The sequence below is a fragment of the Poecilia latipinna genome, unplaced genomic scaffold (assembly GCF_001443285.1).
Source record: "Poecilia latipinna isolate Pla-1442-1.1 unplaced genomic scaffold, P_latipinna-1.0 Scaffold845, whole genome shotgun sequence".
In the NCBI taxonomy this organism is placed as follows: Eukaryota; Metazoa; Chordata; class Actinopteri; order Cyprinodontiformes; family Poeciliidae; genus Poecilia; species Poecilia latipinna.
In genome coordinates, this window is record NW_015113461.1 from 135,267 (window position 1) to 151,633 (window position 16,367).

The window sequence follows — 16,367 nt, forward strand, 5'->3', positions numbered from 1 at the left end:
TTTTTTTTAAATTTTTTGATTAATTTAGAAAAATTTTGGCTTTTTTTTTTTTTTTTTTTTTAACACATTTTTTAAATACAAAATACCTGAGATTCTCAAATTTTCTGGGTTTTTATAGCAAGCCCAGAAAATTTGCTGGGTTTAAAAATAACCTGGGTTTGCTTTGTTTGAAAACAAACTCAAACTCAGAAATTTTCAAGCTTCTTTCTAAAAGAGATTCTGAGATTAATCTTAAGTTTTGTGATTTTTTTCTACCAAATTTTTAACTTTTCAAACTCAAAAATGTTCTTTCTTTTTTTTTTTTTTTTTTTTTAGAAAATTCCCAAGCTTAATCTTAACATTTCTGAGATTTTTCTCTCCAATTTTCAACTTTTGAACAAAGAAATTTCCTTTTTTTTTTTTTTTTTTTGGCAATATATCTGAGATTATTTTCAACATTTCTTAGTTTTTTTTGTTTGTTTGTTTTTTTTAACATAAATTCACTCCTTCTTTTCTACAATTACCCTAATATGCTGTCACAGCTGTCCGGTAGTTAACATTTCAGTCTATAAATAATTTTCTCTCTCTGAATTACTTGTAGAAGTCTATAAATGTGCTAATAAAATCATGAACCTTCAATAGTTTAAGATATTTTTGGTTGTCACAAATATAAGTAAGAGTCACTCATATGTCTAGTTATTTTTTACTTTTAGGAACATCTTTTTAATTTTTGAATTTAGTAATTTAATATTATTTCTATTCTGCAAACTTGTAAGTCTTCCTAAAGTCTTTGAATGTTAGATTGCAAGACAAAAGAGAGAAATTTATATCCACTTGCACTCTTAACCACATGTATTTTATAAAAATGAAAATTTTAGAATTTATAATAAACTAAACTTTAAAGTGTTTGTTTTTGTTACACTGTTTTATAAAATATTTCTGATGATTCACTGAACCTTTTCCATTTAAATGTGCTTTTTATTTTTTCTTTTGTTTTAACTTTTCTTTTTTCCACCTATTTGTCCTAATTTCTGCTTGTCTTTCCTTTTTCATTTCTTTTTGTTTAATCTCTCACTTTATTTATTTTTGCTTTCTTTTTCTTTCCCATCAGTCTTTCCTTTTTTTTCTTTTAATATTCTTATTTATTTACTTTTCTTTCTTTAGATTTTTTCTTTTTGTTTTAAATTTTATTTTTAGATTCTACCTTCTTTTATTATTTATCCTTTTAATTTTTTTATTTTATTTTAATTTGGTTCTATTATTTATTTTTGCTTTAATTGAATTTACTGCCTCGGCGGAACATTTCTACGAAGTAACTCGCGTTCCGGGCGGGGCAGTTTTAACAGTCGGACATGTTAAAACTGTTTACACGTGAGGTTTCCACATTAGTTTCTTAAGTGGCTAATTTATCCTCTATTCACTTTTTTTGAACAATTATACTGAAGAAATAACGACTTTAAAACAATTTTATCATGAGTTCCACAGGACAAAGGTTTATGGCGGTTTGATGACGAAGAATGATTTTCCTTTCGTCGTTTTTGAGCTGCTAAAGTCTCAGTTTCGTCTGTTTCTGTATCAGAGTCTGTGTTATATCCAGTTTATTTAAAATGGGAAAGCTAAGGAAGAAGCACAACTGGAAAGGAAGGCAGAAAAGTGAAACGCAGCAACCAGCAAAGGAGGAGAAGACGGATATTGTGGTGGAGCTAAACGGTAGGAAACACTGCTGTTATTAAGATGTTTATTTATTCATTCCTTGTTTAAAACGCAGCGCCCTTACGGATCTATGTGGGTTTGTTGTCATTAGATGGGAATCGGATGAAAGGTGTAGACGACAGCAACCCTCTGGTCCTTCCAGCCTCCAAACACAAGAAGAAGAAAGAGGATGAATCAAAAAAAAAGCCTGTGATCTCCAAAAAACCTCTGACGAAGAAACAGAGAAAGGAACTTCAAAAAGTCTTGGAGCGCAAAGAGAAAAAAGCTCAGGTGAGACAACAGCAACAACTAAAATGTGTATGACAGCTAAGAAAAAGAGTTTAATATCCTCACAAAATATTTAATTTTAAATTATGCCAAAAGCAGCTGCTGCACTTTAACAATGTACTGGTTAGTCAGATCGACACATTTCTACCAAATATGTACCTGACATGATGAAGTAACAGATAAAAAAACAAAACATTGTTGCACAAGTTTATCCATAAAGAAATGGCGGTTCAGGAAGTTCAAAACAGTAGTCATTCAGATTCAGATTCAAAAATATTCATATCCCTTTAACATTTTTACCGTGTGTGGTTTTACAAAACTTCTTTGTATTTTATGGAGATTTCTCAGGATAAACTATCAGAGAGTTTAGTTTAACTAAAAAGTGGAAGGAAAATAATACAAGATTTATTTACACACATTAAAAAAATATTAAAAGGTGAATTAAATTTTTACATGTACTCTGGTATCTTTGAATAAAATCTAGTGCATTTGCATCATTTGTTTTAATTAAGTCAGATTAAATAAATTATGCGTTCTCTGTTTTGTCAGAATAAATGTACCTTTTGAAAATAACAGGCTTTTAAGTGAGTATTAAACCTGAGTTTCAATAAATCTATATTTCTACATTAAAAATATCTTTCTTATATGACTGATGTGAAATCCTAATTTTAGATTAGAAAAGCTTTAAAACATCAGTTTGTGTTTCATTTGGTGCATTGAGTTATTGGAATAAAGAACATTTTCAATAATATTCAAATTCACGGAATATAACTGAATACATAGATTTAATTGCACAGAATTTTATGTGCAGGCGTCAGAGTAACAGGGGATGAAAGCAGTACACATTTCAGAATTTTGTTGCATAAAATACATTGATTTAACTTATGACTTCCTACACTGTGTTGATGTATAACATAAAATCTCAATATGCTACCTTCTAAATGTGACACGACAAACTGGGGAATGCTTTTGCAAGGCTGAAAATAAAATATCAGATATTTTAAATGTTTTTGTCTTTGTATTAAAATGTTTTGTATTAAAATGTCGTTATGTTAAGGTCTATTTTCAGGGAGACATACTTTTGTCTTTGCATCAAATCCTGCTGACGTATTTCTATTAATTTGTCTTCCAGAGGGCAGACATCCTCAGCAAATTGGCCGAGGTCCAGCTTCCAGAGTCTGAACTGAAGCTTCTGTTCACAACATCCAAACTGGGAAGAGGAGACAAGCTTTACCAAACTAAACAGTAAGTTCAAAGGTCATGAGCACCTGAGGTGGAACATGGCCTCCAAAACAGACGCACGACGGTCAGGACTTATTTTATTCACTCAGGAGTCTCTGTTTATCTTTTTATTATAATGCTAATCAATCATTACTGATGTATTATTGGTAAAATCTAGTGTTGAAGCAATAAGTTGGATTTATCGATTAATTGTTATCTGGAGTATAAAAAAGGTCAGTTGCTGATAGAACAACACACTCAGAGCAGCAATTAAGCCAAAATATATTCATTTTGCATTTAATAAGATTTAATAGTATTTGTACGTTTCTTCACCTGGTTCAAATTCTGTAAGAATATCTGTTAATATATCAGTTAATCAATAAAATCAGCAGACTATAATGATGTTAAGTCAAGCAGGAAGGACTGAGATTTTTGATGTTAAAAATACGTTTTTAGTCGCTGAAGGATTCTTTGTTTCAAGTCATCAAAGGAATATTATGTTATTGCATTTTATAATGCAAAATACAGCCTGAAATGTTAGGCAATAAAATTTTAGGCAATAAAATGTTTTGTGTCCCTTCAGGTCATTGGATGAAGCGAAAGATGGAGATTCTGGTCCAAAGATCAGCAGTGTGAGCGGGGCAAACAGGAAGAGAAAATGGGAAGAAGAGGAGAATGAGGAGGAAGAGCAGCAGAAAGAAGAAAGCAGTGAGGAAGACACTTCCTCTGATGAGGAGGAAGAGGAAGAGAACGATGGAGGGAATAACTCCGTAGAGACAAATGAACAAAAGGATGCTGATGAAACCAAACCGGAGGAGAAGCTGGAGCAGAACATTGCAGATCCAGATACGCAGAAAGAGACGGTTCCTAATAAGAAGACGGTGCAAAGCAGGAAGCCGTCAGAGCCGGCTGTGTTTATTCCAGTTGACAGATCAGCAGAGGTTCAGGTGAGGGAAATCATACTGTCCACATTTATAATGCTGTGTTTGTTTCTCTGCTTTGAGCATGTCTCAATCCGTTGCTGCAGGGGGCTCGTCTGAAGCTGCCGGTGCTGGCCGAGGAGCAGGTCATCATGGAGGCAGTCAGGGAGAATCCCTGCGTTGTCATCTGTGGGGAGACAGGAAGTGGAAAGACAACGCAGGTGCCTCAGTTCCTGTATGAGGCTGGTTATGCCTGGTAGGTTCTCCATTTTATTCCTGCATGGCTCTGTGGACATTGACCCAGAAAAAAGGTCATAAGGCTGCATCATAGGAGGGTTCTGAGTCACTCTGGAATATATTATATTATAATAAATATTTTATTTTCCATGTTTAGAGAAGCAGACATGTAGAAATATAATTATTTTTACACTTTGTACCACTGATGCAAACAATTAGATTAATTGTTTATTAATGGTTTATTAGGTTAAAATTTGCTCCAATCGATTAATAATGTCCGATTAGACCTGCTGTTGTTGTTGTTGTAGTTTGGCCGCCATCCAGCAGAGGGCATCGCTTGCCATAGCTGAGCTAGTTAATACAGGAATAAAGATGGCGGCTATTCCAGAATGGGGAAGAGAAATGACACAAAAAACCTCGAGTTTTTAAGAAAGTGACCCGATTAGTTGATCGATAAGATCAGTGAACTTTTAGATTAACTCATTAGTCGATAACGGTTTTCATAAACTTTTGTGTCCGCTTGTACAGCTGTCCATTGCTTTCTCTTGCCATCCATCTTATTTCTATTCTTCCATCTGTTTCTTTGTCGTTCTATCTGTCCATCTGCTCACTTTCATCCCTTACAGTTTCTAGATTTTACTGCTTCCATATTTAAAACCTTTGGATTTGGATTTTGTAACATTTTTGTGCATTTTTGCTGAAAAGTTGGTTAAATTCTAGAATTTTTAGATTTTGAAATTTTCTCCTAATCTGTTTGTTTCCTCCAGTGGCAGCAGGATTATTGGGATCACAGAGCCGAGGAGAGTCGCAGCTGTCAGCATGTCACACAGAGTGGCCAAAGAGATGAACCTTCCCTCCCAGTAAGTTAAATATTTGACTCGCTTTAAATCCTAAAATGATTTTTTGTTTTGTTTTACTGATAATAATTTATGTCTTTTTGTCTGCTCAGAGTCGTGTCGTACCAGATTCGATACGAAGGCAACGTGACGAGCGACACGAAGATCAAGTTTATGACAGACGGTGTTCTGCTGAAGGAGATCCAGAAGGTTTTATTGTTTTATTTGCTCATTTATTTGCTCATTTTTAGCGTGTGCGGACATTTAAGATAACTTGCAATAATTATACTCTGTGTGTCTCAGTTTAATTTCCTCTGTTCTGTGTTAAACACACATCTGTTTAGCGTCACCATAAGGAAAGAACAAAATTAAATTAATATTTGTTGTATTTTCCATGTTTTTGTTTTGCTTTGCAGGATTTTCTGCTGCAGAGATACAGTGTGATAATCATAGACGAAGCCCATGAACGAAGCGTTTACACGGACATCCTCATCGGCTTGTTGTCCCGCATCGTCCCGCTGAGAAACAAGGTGGGAAAAGGTTTTGTGTTTGTGTGAATCATTTAGAGGAATTAATCATCTTCTGAAGTTTGAAAGTTTGTTTTGATTACAAAAGGCCCTGCAGTGCTTCTATATTGAATTATTTTTATCCAAATTGTTTCTCTACACAGACAGTGTTTTCAGATTCACCTTTCAGATCAGTTTGCATCAGGAGTCAGTGCAAAAATAAATTAGATGCACAACGTAAAAATAAAAAGCTTTTTCTCCTAGATTTGCTGCTTTTCTCTGTGCCCGTCTGCAGAAAGGAATGCCCATGAAGCTGCTGATCATGTCGGCCACTCTGCGCGTCGAGGACTTCACAGAAAACCAGAAGCTCTTTCGGACGCCGCCGCCCGTCATCAAGGTGGACGCCCGGCAGTTCCCGGTCACCATCCATTTCAACAAACGAACTCCGCTGGACGATTACACCGGAGAAGCCTTTCAGAAGACCTGCAAAATCCACCGCATGCTCCCTCCCGGTATGTTTGACTGTCTGTCTCTGCTTTCAGTGTCTGCGCTGATAATTATGAGTGTAAAGCTATTGAAGTTGTTTGTGTCGCTCAGGGGGGATCCTGGTGTTTCTGACGGGTCAGGCTGAGGTCCACAGCCTCTGCAGGAGACTCAGGAAAGCGTTTCCGTTCAGGAAGGGCAGCACGGCCGCTGGTGAGTGGGGCGTCCAGTAACCATCGATCAGGGAGAACGTTTCTTTCTGTTCTGAATTTACTTGTTTTTTATGTTTAGCTGAAGACGAGGAAGCAGACACGGCTGAGGCAATGAGGAAATTTAAGAAGGCCAAACAGAAGAAGAATGTTGTGAGTTTACCTGCAATAAAAACTGAATTTATTTTCTAATGGGTTTGCAAAGATCTACGCCACTCACAGCTAAACATTCCCTTTCTAAAAATAATATTTTACCTTATTCGTTTATATATTATTTTCTTTTCACATTTTTAAAGTATCCAATGTATTTATACTTAATCCTTTGCAAGAAATATTTTCTATTAAATCTGTCAAATTTTCTAAAATGTTTTTTGCTACAATATTAGTTACAGCAGGTTTTGTCTCCAGCGTTGTTTTGATAACCTAATTTCATATCACATTTATTTCTATGCAGTAATGTTTCAGCAGTTTAATAAAGTTTGCTTATAGGAAACTTTATCCAATGGCTGATTAGTACTTTTTAGGCCAATCATTTTAAAATCAGTGTTTTTAACTCTGATTCCAGTCTCTGCCTCGGATCGACCTGGATAACTACTCCGCCCTGCCGGTGGACGAGGGGGACGAGGACAGAGAGGCCGGGATCGGAGACGAGGAGGACGGAGGCTCGGACCTGGACATCGGGGACGATCCAAACGAGTCGGGTAAATTCATGGTTTTCAACGGCCAGGCTGAGTGAGGCTAAGATGGGCCATAAAGGAAACTTCTAATATATATATTTTTTTAAGGAACACTGTTTGGGTGTCTGAAGTTCCTAATTTATTCAGGGATCAAAAAGATCAGGTTAAAGTTCCCTCTGAGTTTATTTTAATGTGTTTTTATCTGATTCACTGTAAAAGTAGCTTCAACTATTTAAGGTTGACACCGTGTAACACTTTTAGTTCAGAAAGGAGTCACAATATAATTCTGTTGCATTTTAACCACAATATATTGTAAAACCAAAATTCCTTAGATGTTTTATAACTTTTACATCTTGTTATAAAAACTGAAAAATGTGACGTTTTAAGCAGAATGTTGCTGTGTGTTTTGTTTTTGCAGAATGTAAGGCCGACCCGTCCATTCCTCTGTTTGTTCTGCCGCTGTATTCCCTCTTGGCTCCTGAGCAGCAAGCTAAGGTAAGACACTGTAATGTTCAGAAGTTAGTCCCTGAAGAGAGAAACAGGGCAGTTTTGACATAAAAAAAAAAAAATCGTTTTGAAAACTCACACCTTCACCTGGGCTCCCAGTATCAGCCTATATGCTCAGGTGTGCAGCACAGGGGGGTACGAATGAAACTCACAACCAGATATGCTGCCACCACAGCAAAATACCTTTTCAAGAAACTTGGCGTAATTCCAGGAGAAGCTTCTGTGACAAATGAGGTCTGTTGTCATGACTACAGGTGTTCAGGCCTCCTCCACCTGGCACTCGTCTCTGTGTCGTAGCCACCAACGTCGCCGAGACATCGTTGACCATTCCTGGCATCAAATATGTTGTTGACTGCGGCCGGGTTAAGAAGCGTTACTACGACAGAGTGACAGGCGTGTCGTCCTTCAAAGTCTCATGGACGTCTCAGGCCTCAGCCAATCAGAGGGCAGGCAGAGCCGGACGAACCGAGGCCGGACATTGTTACAGGTTAGAGCTGTTTGACACTGTTGCCCTGGTGGTGTGTCAATTTTAGGGATTCAAACAATGAGTCGACTCAAGATTGATTGTTAATCAATCTTTCATTAGATTAAACTTTGTTACAGTCGATTAACTAACAATGTCTCCTTAGACCGGAGTTTTTGCCAAACGTTTTCAGGCCCAGGACTACCTAATGTGAAATTGCGTGATAACCCAACATCTTAATATATAGAACTTGAAATGAAAACATTAGTCTGTTTACTCATTGTCTTTGTTCCTCCTAAAGGGAAGGGTGGCATTGTTTTGTTAAAGTGACTGGCCAGATAAAACCACGAACTACTTCATGGGGCATTTTGAGTCATTTACAGATTCTGAAAGTATGTATTCTAAGTTTTCCAATAATAGAAAACACATGGAAATCGAAAAAGTTCTTTACTACAAGTGTTGTGTGCATTATTAACATTTTGACAAACACTCGATTTGTAATTTAGAAGTATTATAATAAAAGAAAATAGACTTGAGTTGCGCTGGCAAAAACAAATATTTTCTTTCAGGGGGTAGATAAATAGTTTTATTTATGGTGTTAAGATGCAGTTAGTCAGTGTGGGCCGCAGCTTTGTTCACTGCCTTGTCACCGATGTCGCATTTAGCCACATACATATCATAATAGTGTTCAAACACAAAAATTCTGCAACTCACCCAGAGAAAAACCTTCCACCGGTATTTTCAGGCTTTCTTTTCAAAGACCTAGTCTTTAGCCATTTATCCATTTATTTAAACACAATCCTTTGGTGAGCTAGCAGTAGCATCGCACAGTTAGCACACTTACCTTTGCATAGGTCACATCACGGAAAATAAACGATTATTTACATGCGGTACGGCTTAGAGCTTTTTTTTTATTGTTGTACTTTGGCTCCCATCCAGCAGAGGGCGCCGCTGGTCTAAAAGCAGAGTCAGTTGATAATTAAAGATGGCGGTGTCATATCATAACGGAAAAGAAAAACTGTCTAAACAGAGTGGGATGCAAAATGTACTTTAAGCGCTTCTGTTTTGAAATATAAATACTCGACAAGCTCCTTAAGTTATCGCCTCAATGACGCTCATTTAGCCGAGTTGCATTGCGAAGTCGCGACAACTTCTCATACAAAAATTACTGATGTACTACGAACAGGGTCGCCGCCAGGAATCCTGGGCCCCATGACAAAAAATTAAAATTAAATTGTCATAACTTCTCTTCTTCCACTGACTGCTGCTGAACAGTGTGACTCTCAAGCGCTCCAAGCAGGAACGAACCAGGTCATGCAGGTCTAGGGGGGTTCAGGGCAAATATGGATGTGTGTTTTTGGTCTGGCTGGGAGGGGGAACATTTACCGCTAAAAACAATTTTAAAAAGCACAATAACAGTAATTGACAGGGCCCCATTTTTTTCTATTTCTGTAAAATCTATATATAAATATATTTTTTGGTGCCCCCCCTGTCGGTCAAGGGCCTTTGGAAGTGTCCTAACTTTTACCCCGAAGGTGAGATAATGCAGGAAAATTATAACGATGGAAAATAACAGTGTTCAATAAGCACGGTTGGTTTTGAGGACTGTTAATGCTCGTAATGGAGGGAAGTTTTAGCAATCCTTCAAGAGAAACCAAAGACTGTACTTCTGCATGAACAACATGGGAGCGTTAGTGTTTCACATATTTTCTTCTTTTCATCTTGTATATTTCCACTTAGCAACCTAACGGGTTCTTGTTGCGTTATATTTCATATATGTCTAAGTTTAATAGTGTGTGAAAACCACAATTTTCTTCTGTTTTTCAGTCAGCATTTAATACAGCGGACACAAAAATATTTAAAAATTAGTGTTTTTTATTTTATTTACCGCATTATGTTATCAAAATATGGTTCTCCAGATACAAGAGAATACTCTGGTTTTTAAGAAAATTAATTGTCTATGAATGAGATCACTCCACTTTAGATTAATCAATTAGCTGATAACTTCCTTCTCTAGTGTATTTTTATCTATTATTTTCATATTTTTTCTTGGTTTTACAACGCAGGTTGTATTCCTCTGCGGTTTTTGGAGACTTCAGTCAATTTTCTGAGGCGGAGATCACTCGCCGCCCCGTAGAGGACCTGATTTTGCAGATGAAGGATCTCAACATCGAGAAGGTCTGCAAGGAGAAAAATAATGTTTAAAAGGGAAAAAACAGAGAAAAGCAGAAAACGGCATATTTTTAAATTTCTGGTTTTGCAGGTGGTTAATTTTCCTTTTCCCACCCCTCCGTCCACCGAGGCTCTGATCGCTGCAGAGGACTTACTGGTTTCACTGGGAGCTCTGGAAGAGCCGCCTCGCTCTGGAAGGTAGCTCCACTGTATTTACATCTTTAAATGCGTTGAAAAGAACTTTGTATTTCATTTGTTTTGATTGTTTCTTTAAATATTTATGATGCAGTTCAAGTCTAGTTTATTTGAATTTCAAAATATAATTTATTCTTTAAGTAAATTATGTGTAGTAAACAGTTTATTTTATTGTAACTTTTTTTGGTTTAAAAGTTAAGTTATGTTGCTATTGATGGTTGGTAGTTACCATAGCAACCAGTAAAAGCTAGCTCCTCCCATTTTTTTCAGACTTTAATGGCAGCATAACAAGCAGAAAAAAAGACCAGGGCAAAAACAAATTAGTAACAAATTAAATTATGTGTTTTGTGTTCAGTTTTAGATTTGTATGTTGTCAGTAAGATTGTTTCATCGGACTAAAAGTTATTTTTATTAGATTTCTGCTCAAAAGATTTCTTTTCTGCAATATTTTTTGAGATTTCTTCTTATATACTGACTTGTAAATGTCTTCATACCCTTGATTTTTTTTTTTAATATTTTGTTGCAACTACAACTCTGAGCTCTTTTGGAGTATGACTCCACCAGTTTTACCTTTATAGACTTTTGTCCATTCTTTATTGCTAAAACTCTCTATCCGTTAAGTTTGAGGACGAGACGTGACCGAATGCGAAAGAGTTCAAGGGGTCTGAATCCTTGAGCAAAGTTTTTTCATTGTACAAATACCCGAGTTAACTGTTAGTTAATGTTTTATAAGGATAAAAGACTTTCAGCGAGCGAAGTTGAGCTGTCCCATCACCTCGCTGGGCAGAGCGATGGCTTCGTTCCCCGTGGCGCCACGTTACGCAAAGATGTTGGCGCTCGGGAAGCAGCAGGACTGTTTGCCGTACATTATCGCTGTGGTTTCAGCCATGACTGTCCGGGAAATCTTTGAGGACTTTGACAGGTGTGGACATTCATACTAATTGTCGTTTACATTTAATTGTATTAGAAAACTAGAAAAAAAGGTATCCAGTGTGAGATAGAATATTGTAACATAACTGATTCATCACCTGTTCCTTTCTCATCTCTCCTCAGACCTGCTCGCAGTGACGATGAGAGCTCCACGCTTACCCAGCGTCGAGCTCGGCTGACCCAGATGAGGCGCTTGTGGGCGGGGCAAGGAGCCTCACTCCTGCTGGGGGATCTCATGGTCATGCTGGGTGAGACGACTGAGGAGAAAAAAACATTAATTTAGCCTAAATTTAGCCTGGCCAATTCCACTTGATTCTAATCTCCCTTCTAATGGGATTTCTCCCATTCACATGGATTACTCTGGTAGAATTTCAGCGCAAAAAACAATGATATGGTTTTTCTGCATTGTTTTATAATTAAAGTCTGCCTGTAGTTTTAGCAGCGGTGGATGTGAACGAAGCCGTTCACTGTGAACGGTCAGGGTTCCAAATATTGAATTAACATGAACAGCCATCTTATTCAGCTCAGCTCAGCTCTTCTCTCTTCGCAGTGGCGATTGGTTGTTCGCAGCGCAGGAAATTTCTGATAAGCTCCATAACGTCAAACTGGGGCATTACATACATCACGGCTAAACGTTAGCAATTGGGTAAAATTTTAAATTTCAGCAGAGCTCCCACCTCCAGAAAGTAATAATTTCTCGATAGCCGAGAGTCCAGACCTTCTGGACGAAGCAAAGAGTGTAAAACAAGGCTCTGGTTGTTACCAGGCTAGTAGTGAGCTGAGAAAAAAAAATGGTAATAGTCTATCAATATTTATTGATTAGTTTTTGTTTTAAATATCTGACTTCTTCTAAACTAGTGGTGTGACCTTTTTTGTTTTATCCACAGTTTTCACTCCAAGCTGTTGTTTTTTTTAAGCAGCTATGAGGCACAATGGCAAAACCTTAAACTGCTGCTGTTGCTAGGTAACCACAGCAGGTTACTCCACAGGTTGTTGCTAGGTAACCAAAGATTGAGTGAGTAAGTTGATTCCACCAACTTTGCAAGAAAGGCTGAAGAATGCTGTGCAGTTCTGGGTCAGAGTTCAGTTTAATTATTGAACGTTCTATCAGATGTATTTTCTATCAATATTTATTGTTTATTGCCCAGCCCTCTGCTATTCTACAACGAATGTTACGCTCTTTATTTGGCCACAGAAACAAAGGACCTCCACATGTCACCAAGTCTCACTGTAGCTCTGTTACGCCGGACTGCAGGTGCTGTTGGTGCTTGTGAGTTTGCTGGCTGCACTCCCAAGTTCTGTGAGGAAAACGGACTGAGATACAAAGCAATGGTGGAGATCAGGAGGCTCAGAGGTCAACTTACCAACGCAGGTCCAGAAACACACCTTTCCACACACACATGCACAAGTAACATAAACCTGCGGCAGAAACTGAGCCAGAAATCGCTGGTTTTTCCCTCCTTGCAGTGAACGCAGTGTGTCCGGAGGTGGGCGTATTTGTGGATCCTAAGATGACTCCACCCACCGAACACCAGGTGGTTTGCCTGCGGCAGATTGTTCTGGCCGGACTGGGAGACCACCTGGCGAGACGAGTCCAAGCAGAAGACATGCTGGACCCGAAGTGGAAGAATGCATACAAGGTGAGCAGATCCTGCAGCCTGGACTGCTGTAGAGTTTTGTCATGTTATTTTCTTCATTTTGTCACTTTTATCTGTTTTTTCTTCTACGCAGACTCCGCTGATGGATGATCCGGTGTTCATTCATCCAAATTCTGCTTTGTTCAAAAAGTTGCCAGAGTTTGTGGTCTATCAGGAGATCATGGAGACTTCCAAAATGTACATGAGAGGTAAAGAAACACCACAGGGCTGAGGCCCAAACATCTGGGATCAGTTGGTTTTTAAGTTTCAGATGTTCCTCTGATTCTGGACAGATTCAGCATTTTAAAGATCTGGTTAAGTATGACAAAAGAAAACAGGGTTAGACAAATTATTTGTGTTTATAATCTCAGTTTATTGAAGCAGGTGAAGCTTTATCTCGAATGCAAAATGTATTTAGTTTTGCATAGTTTGGCTTAATTACTGCTGTATATGTAAGCTTTTTATAATGAACAATAAATCAATTAATCACATAGATTAAAACGAGTTCAATAACTCGCATGATTTATCCTTTTTCTCTTTTACCAAAAACTGGATGATGAAAGTCATAAATCTCAAATATCCCTTTTCTGAAGGACTTATTTTTTTGACTTCATAATTCATTTTATTTGTTTTATTTATTTTGTATATTTAAAATGTCTTCCAGTTTCAGTGTTAAATGTTCATTAAGATTTAAATTTTATTGATCTTTGAGAATCTGTAATTGCATTACCATTATATTACTTGAAAATTATCTCAAAACAGAAATATTATTATTTATTATCTGGGGCAATTTATTATCCATCAAAATTAGTTATTGTCACAGGCCTATGAATATTTTTTTTCAGCACTTTTCTTTTTAAAGTCTGTATTCTCCAGTTAACATTGATTAATCGGTTGCTGAATTATTTTAAAAATCGACTCATCAGCATTAATCTGATGAATCGTTTCAGCCTGAGTTAGAAGCTGTTCAGAGGGAACATCTTTTATCTCACAACACAACGTTTTTCCTGTCAGGTGTTTCCGCGGTAGAAGCAGACTGGGTCCCTCAGCTCCTGCCTCAGTACTGCCACTTCGGCCCTCCTCTGGACTCACCGCCACCGTGGTTCTGCTCCTCCTCCGGCACCATCAGATGCCACAGATTGAGCACATTCTGTACGTAAATTTGAAGCAGAGCAGCAAATGTTGGCGTCTTCTTGAGCTTTTGTTCATTTCCTCTGTGTGTCCCCGTCAGTCCGGGTGGGTTGGCAGCTGCCGGCAGTGGAGACGGAGCATCCTGAAGGTTTGGAGCGCTACAGGCTGTTTGCCAGGTTTCTTCTGGAGGGACAGGTACTGCTGCGTCTCGGTCCGTTTTATCTGCTTTACACCAAGTCCTTCCGATGTATGAACCACATGCCATCGCTGTCGGCCAAAACCTTGTATGTTAAAAATAAAAAACCTTTTCAGCCATTAAGAAAATGTTTTTCTTCTAAAAGTAAATTTATACTTGTTAGTTTATTTATTAGGATCCTCATTAGTTTCCACCAAAGTGCTTAATAATCTTTCCAAGTGAAATACAAAAATATTTGTATGTTAACATATCAAATGCACACGATTAGTCAGACATGTTACAAATTACAATCAGAAACCTGGATCTAATAAATAAGACTAATATGTTGTTTTAAAATAAATTGTGCTTTTTAAATCTCTGATGTCTTATGTAATTTATTAGTCAAAGTCAAAAGCTGTTTGTGAAACTTTTCAGTGGATTTTTATTAATGAAACCACAGACAGATGCGAAAGAGGAACACTGAAGTTTTTTAATACATAGAAATGGATACAGTGAAAATATTTTATCTTTATTCCCCCATCCTTGTGTCTCCTCTGGGTTTCCAGCTTAAAATAGCATTAGAAAAAAATAAACATCTTCAATATTACACCTAATTAAGATTGAAGCATTCCAGTTCAACCTGAACAAACATTTGCTTTACGTGTTTAACAGGTTTGTCCCAAGCTAAAGAAAAACACGGGCCACCTTCTGTCAAACCCCTCCATCATGATGAAAACTTGGGCAAAGTAAGTTTTTCCTCACACATGGGATTATTTTTTATTACCAGAGTATGAAACAATAGGCAAAATAGGCTTATTCTAATTATAGGGTTTAAAAAGCAACTGGAGCCACTCTGCTGTCTGATCAATCTAATTTCAAAAGCACTTACCAGGTCGAGACTTTTTAATTTATTTTAATATCACATTTAACTGCATTTGCAGCTGTTTTAGTAAAAGTTAGAATGTTGTTGAATATTTCTGTTTGCACTGATAAAAATAAGAGTGGTTTAAGAGTTTTCTCATGCATGTAAAGTCTGAGATTTGTTTGAAAGAGTTAACAGAGTCAAATATTGGCTCTTTAAACTTTTTCCATCTTTTAGAAATTACCTGAACAGGTGTTAGACTCAGAAAGTTTGAACTTTTGAGACAGAATCCTGCATTATTTGCTCTTACTGTTTCATCCTTGCTTTCTTAGACTCCAGCCCAGGACAGAGGCTTTACTGGGACCACTGGTTTCAAGAAGGGTTGACAGCAGAGATGCTCTCCACTCTATCTGGAAGACTGAAGATAAATGTGAGGAATTAATGCAGCTTGTTGTTTTTTCTGTGATGTGATTGTTATAATTCTGTTTCTTTTCTCCTCGCTGCAGTTCTGTTGTCTGCATACTGCCAGTGGTTACCTGAGGCCACACACCACGAAGTCGCCAAACTCTGGCCTCCGATTTAAATGCCAGAGCAGAAATGAGAGATGAACTTCTGACCAGAGAGACCGAGATGAGACCGCCTGGCTCACCCCCAAAAAACGATTTGGGTCGTTTTTTTAAACTTCTTTATTGTGTACCTACAACAGCACCACATCTACTTTTCTCAGCTTTGTGTTGTGTCTGAGTTTTGTAGGAAGGAATATTGTTTTTCCAGTTCTGTACTGACTTTTTCAGTGTGCTTGCTGCTGTAAAAAACTTGTACCGCAATATTGGTCTTCATAAGACTTAATAAAACATTTGATGTGACAAAGGCTACTGTGGGATTTATTTCTCTTTTACATTATTTGAATTTCACATAAAGTATTTTTATTGTCACAATACCATATTTTTTATTTATTAGTTGGATATACTGTAGATCACTATTTTTTAGAAGTTACAAATATTTTAATACTTTTTTTTTAAGTTATTCTGTAATTGCGCTGTTGAAGTTAGTTTTTTATTATTTTTTTTGATTCAGGAATTACTTTTTCGGAGTTAATCCCTCCGGTTTTTGGATTTTTGCAAGTGGAATTATTTTTCCACCTTTTTGTTTTTATGTGTTGCCCTGGCAACAGCTTTGTTTCATTTTCAAGCCTTCATGGAGGCAGAGCAGGACCAAAGTCCAATGTCTCTCTGCCTGGGTTTTAG

At 37.3% G+C, this 16,367-nt stretch overlaps 1 protein-coding gene across 1 annotated transcript; it reads left to right on the top strand.

Moving 5' to 3' along the window:
* Nucleotides 1-1,291: 1,291 nt before the first annotated feature.
* Nucleotides 1,292-15,986, top strand: dhx37 (DEAH (Asp-Glu-Ala-His) box polypeptide 37). The gene is made up of 26 exons (XM_015047866.1): nucleotides 1,292-1,689; nucleotides 1,784-1,962; nucleotides 3,092-3,204; nucleotides 3,764-4,127; nucleotides 4,208-4,356; nucleotides 5,105-5,197; nucleotides 5,287-5,383; nucleotides 5,590-5,703; nucleotides 5,975-6,191; nucleotides 6,277-6,375; nucleotides 6,454-6,524; nucleotides 6,937-7,072; nucleotides 7,467-7,543; nucleotides 7,810-8,042; nucleotides 10,085-10,196; nucleotides 10,282-10,388; nucleotides 11,119-11,307; nucleotides 11,439-11,563; nucleotides 12,571-12,687; nucleotides 12,783-12,955; nucleotides 13,047-13,161; nucleotides 13,967-14,104; nucleotides 14,184-14,278; nucleotides 14,931-15,004; nucleotides 15,453-15,550; nucleotides 15,627-15,986. Exons 1-26 carry the CDS (start codon nucleotides 1,587-1,589, stop codon nucleotides 15,701-15,703), a joined length of 3,465 nt encoding a protein of 1,154 aa, XP_014903352.1. The 5' UTR covers nucleotides 1,292-1,586; the 3' UTR covers nucleotides 15,704-15,986.
* Nucleotides 15,987-16,367: the final 381 nt, after the last annotated feature.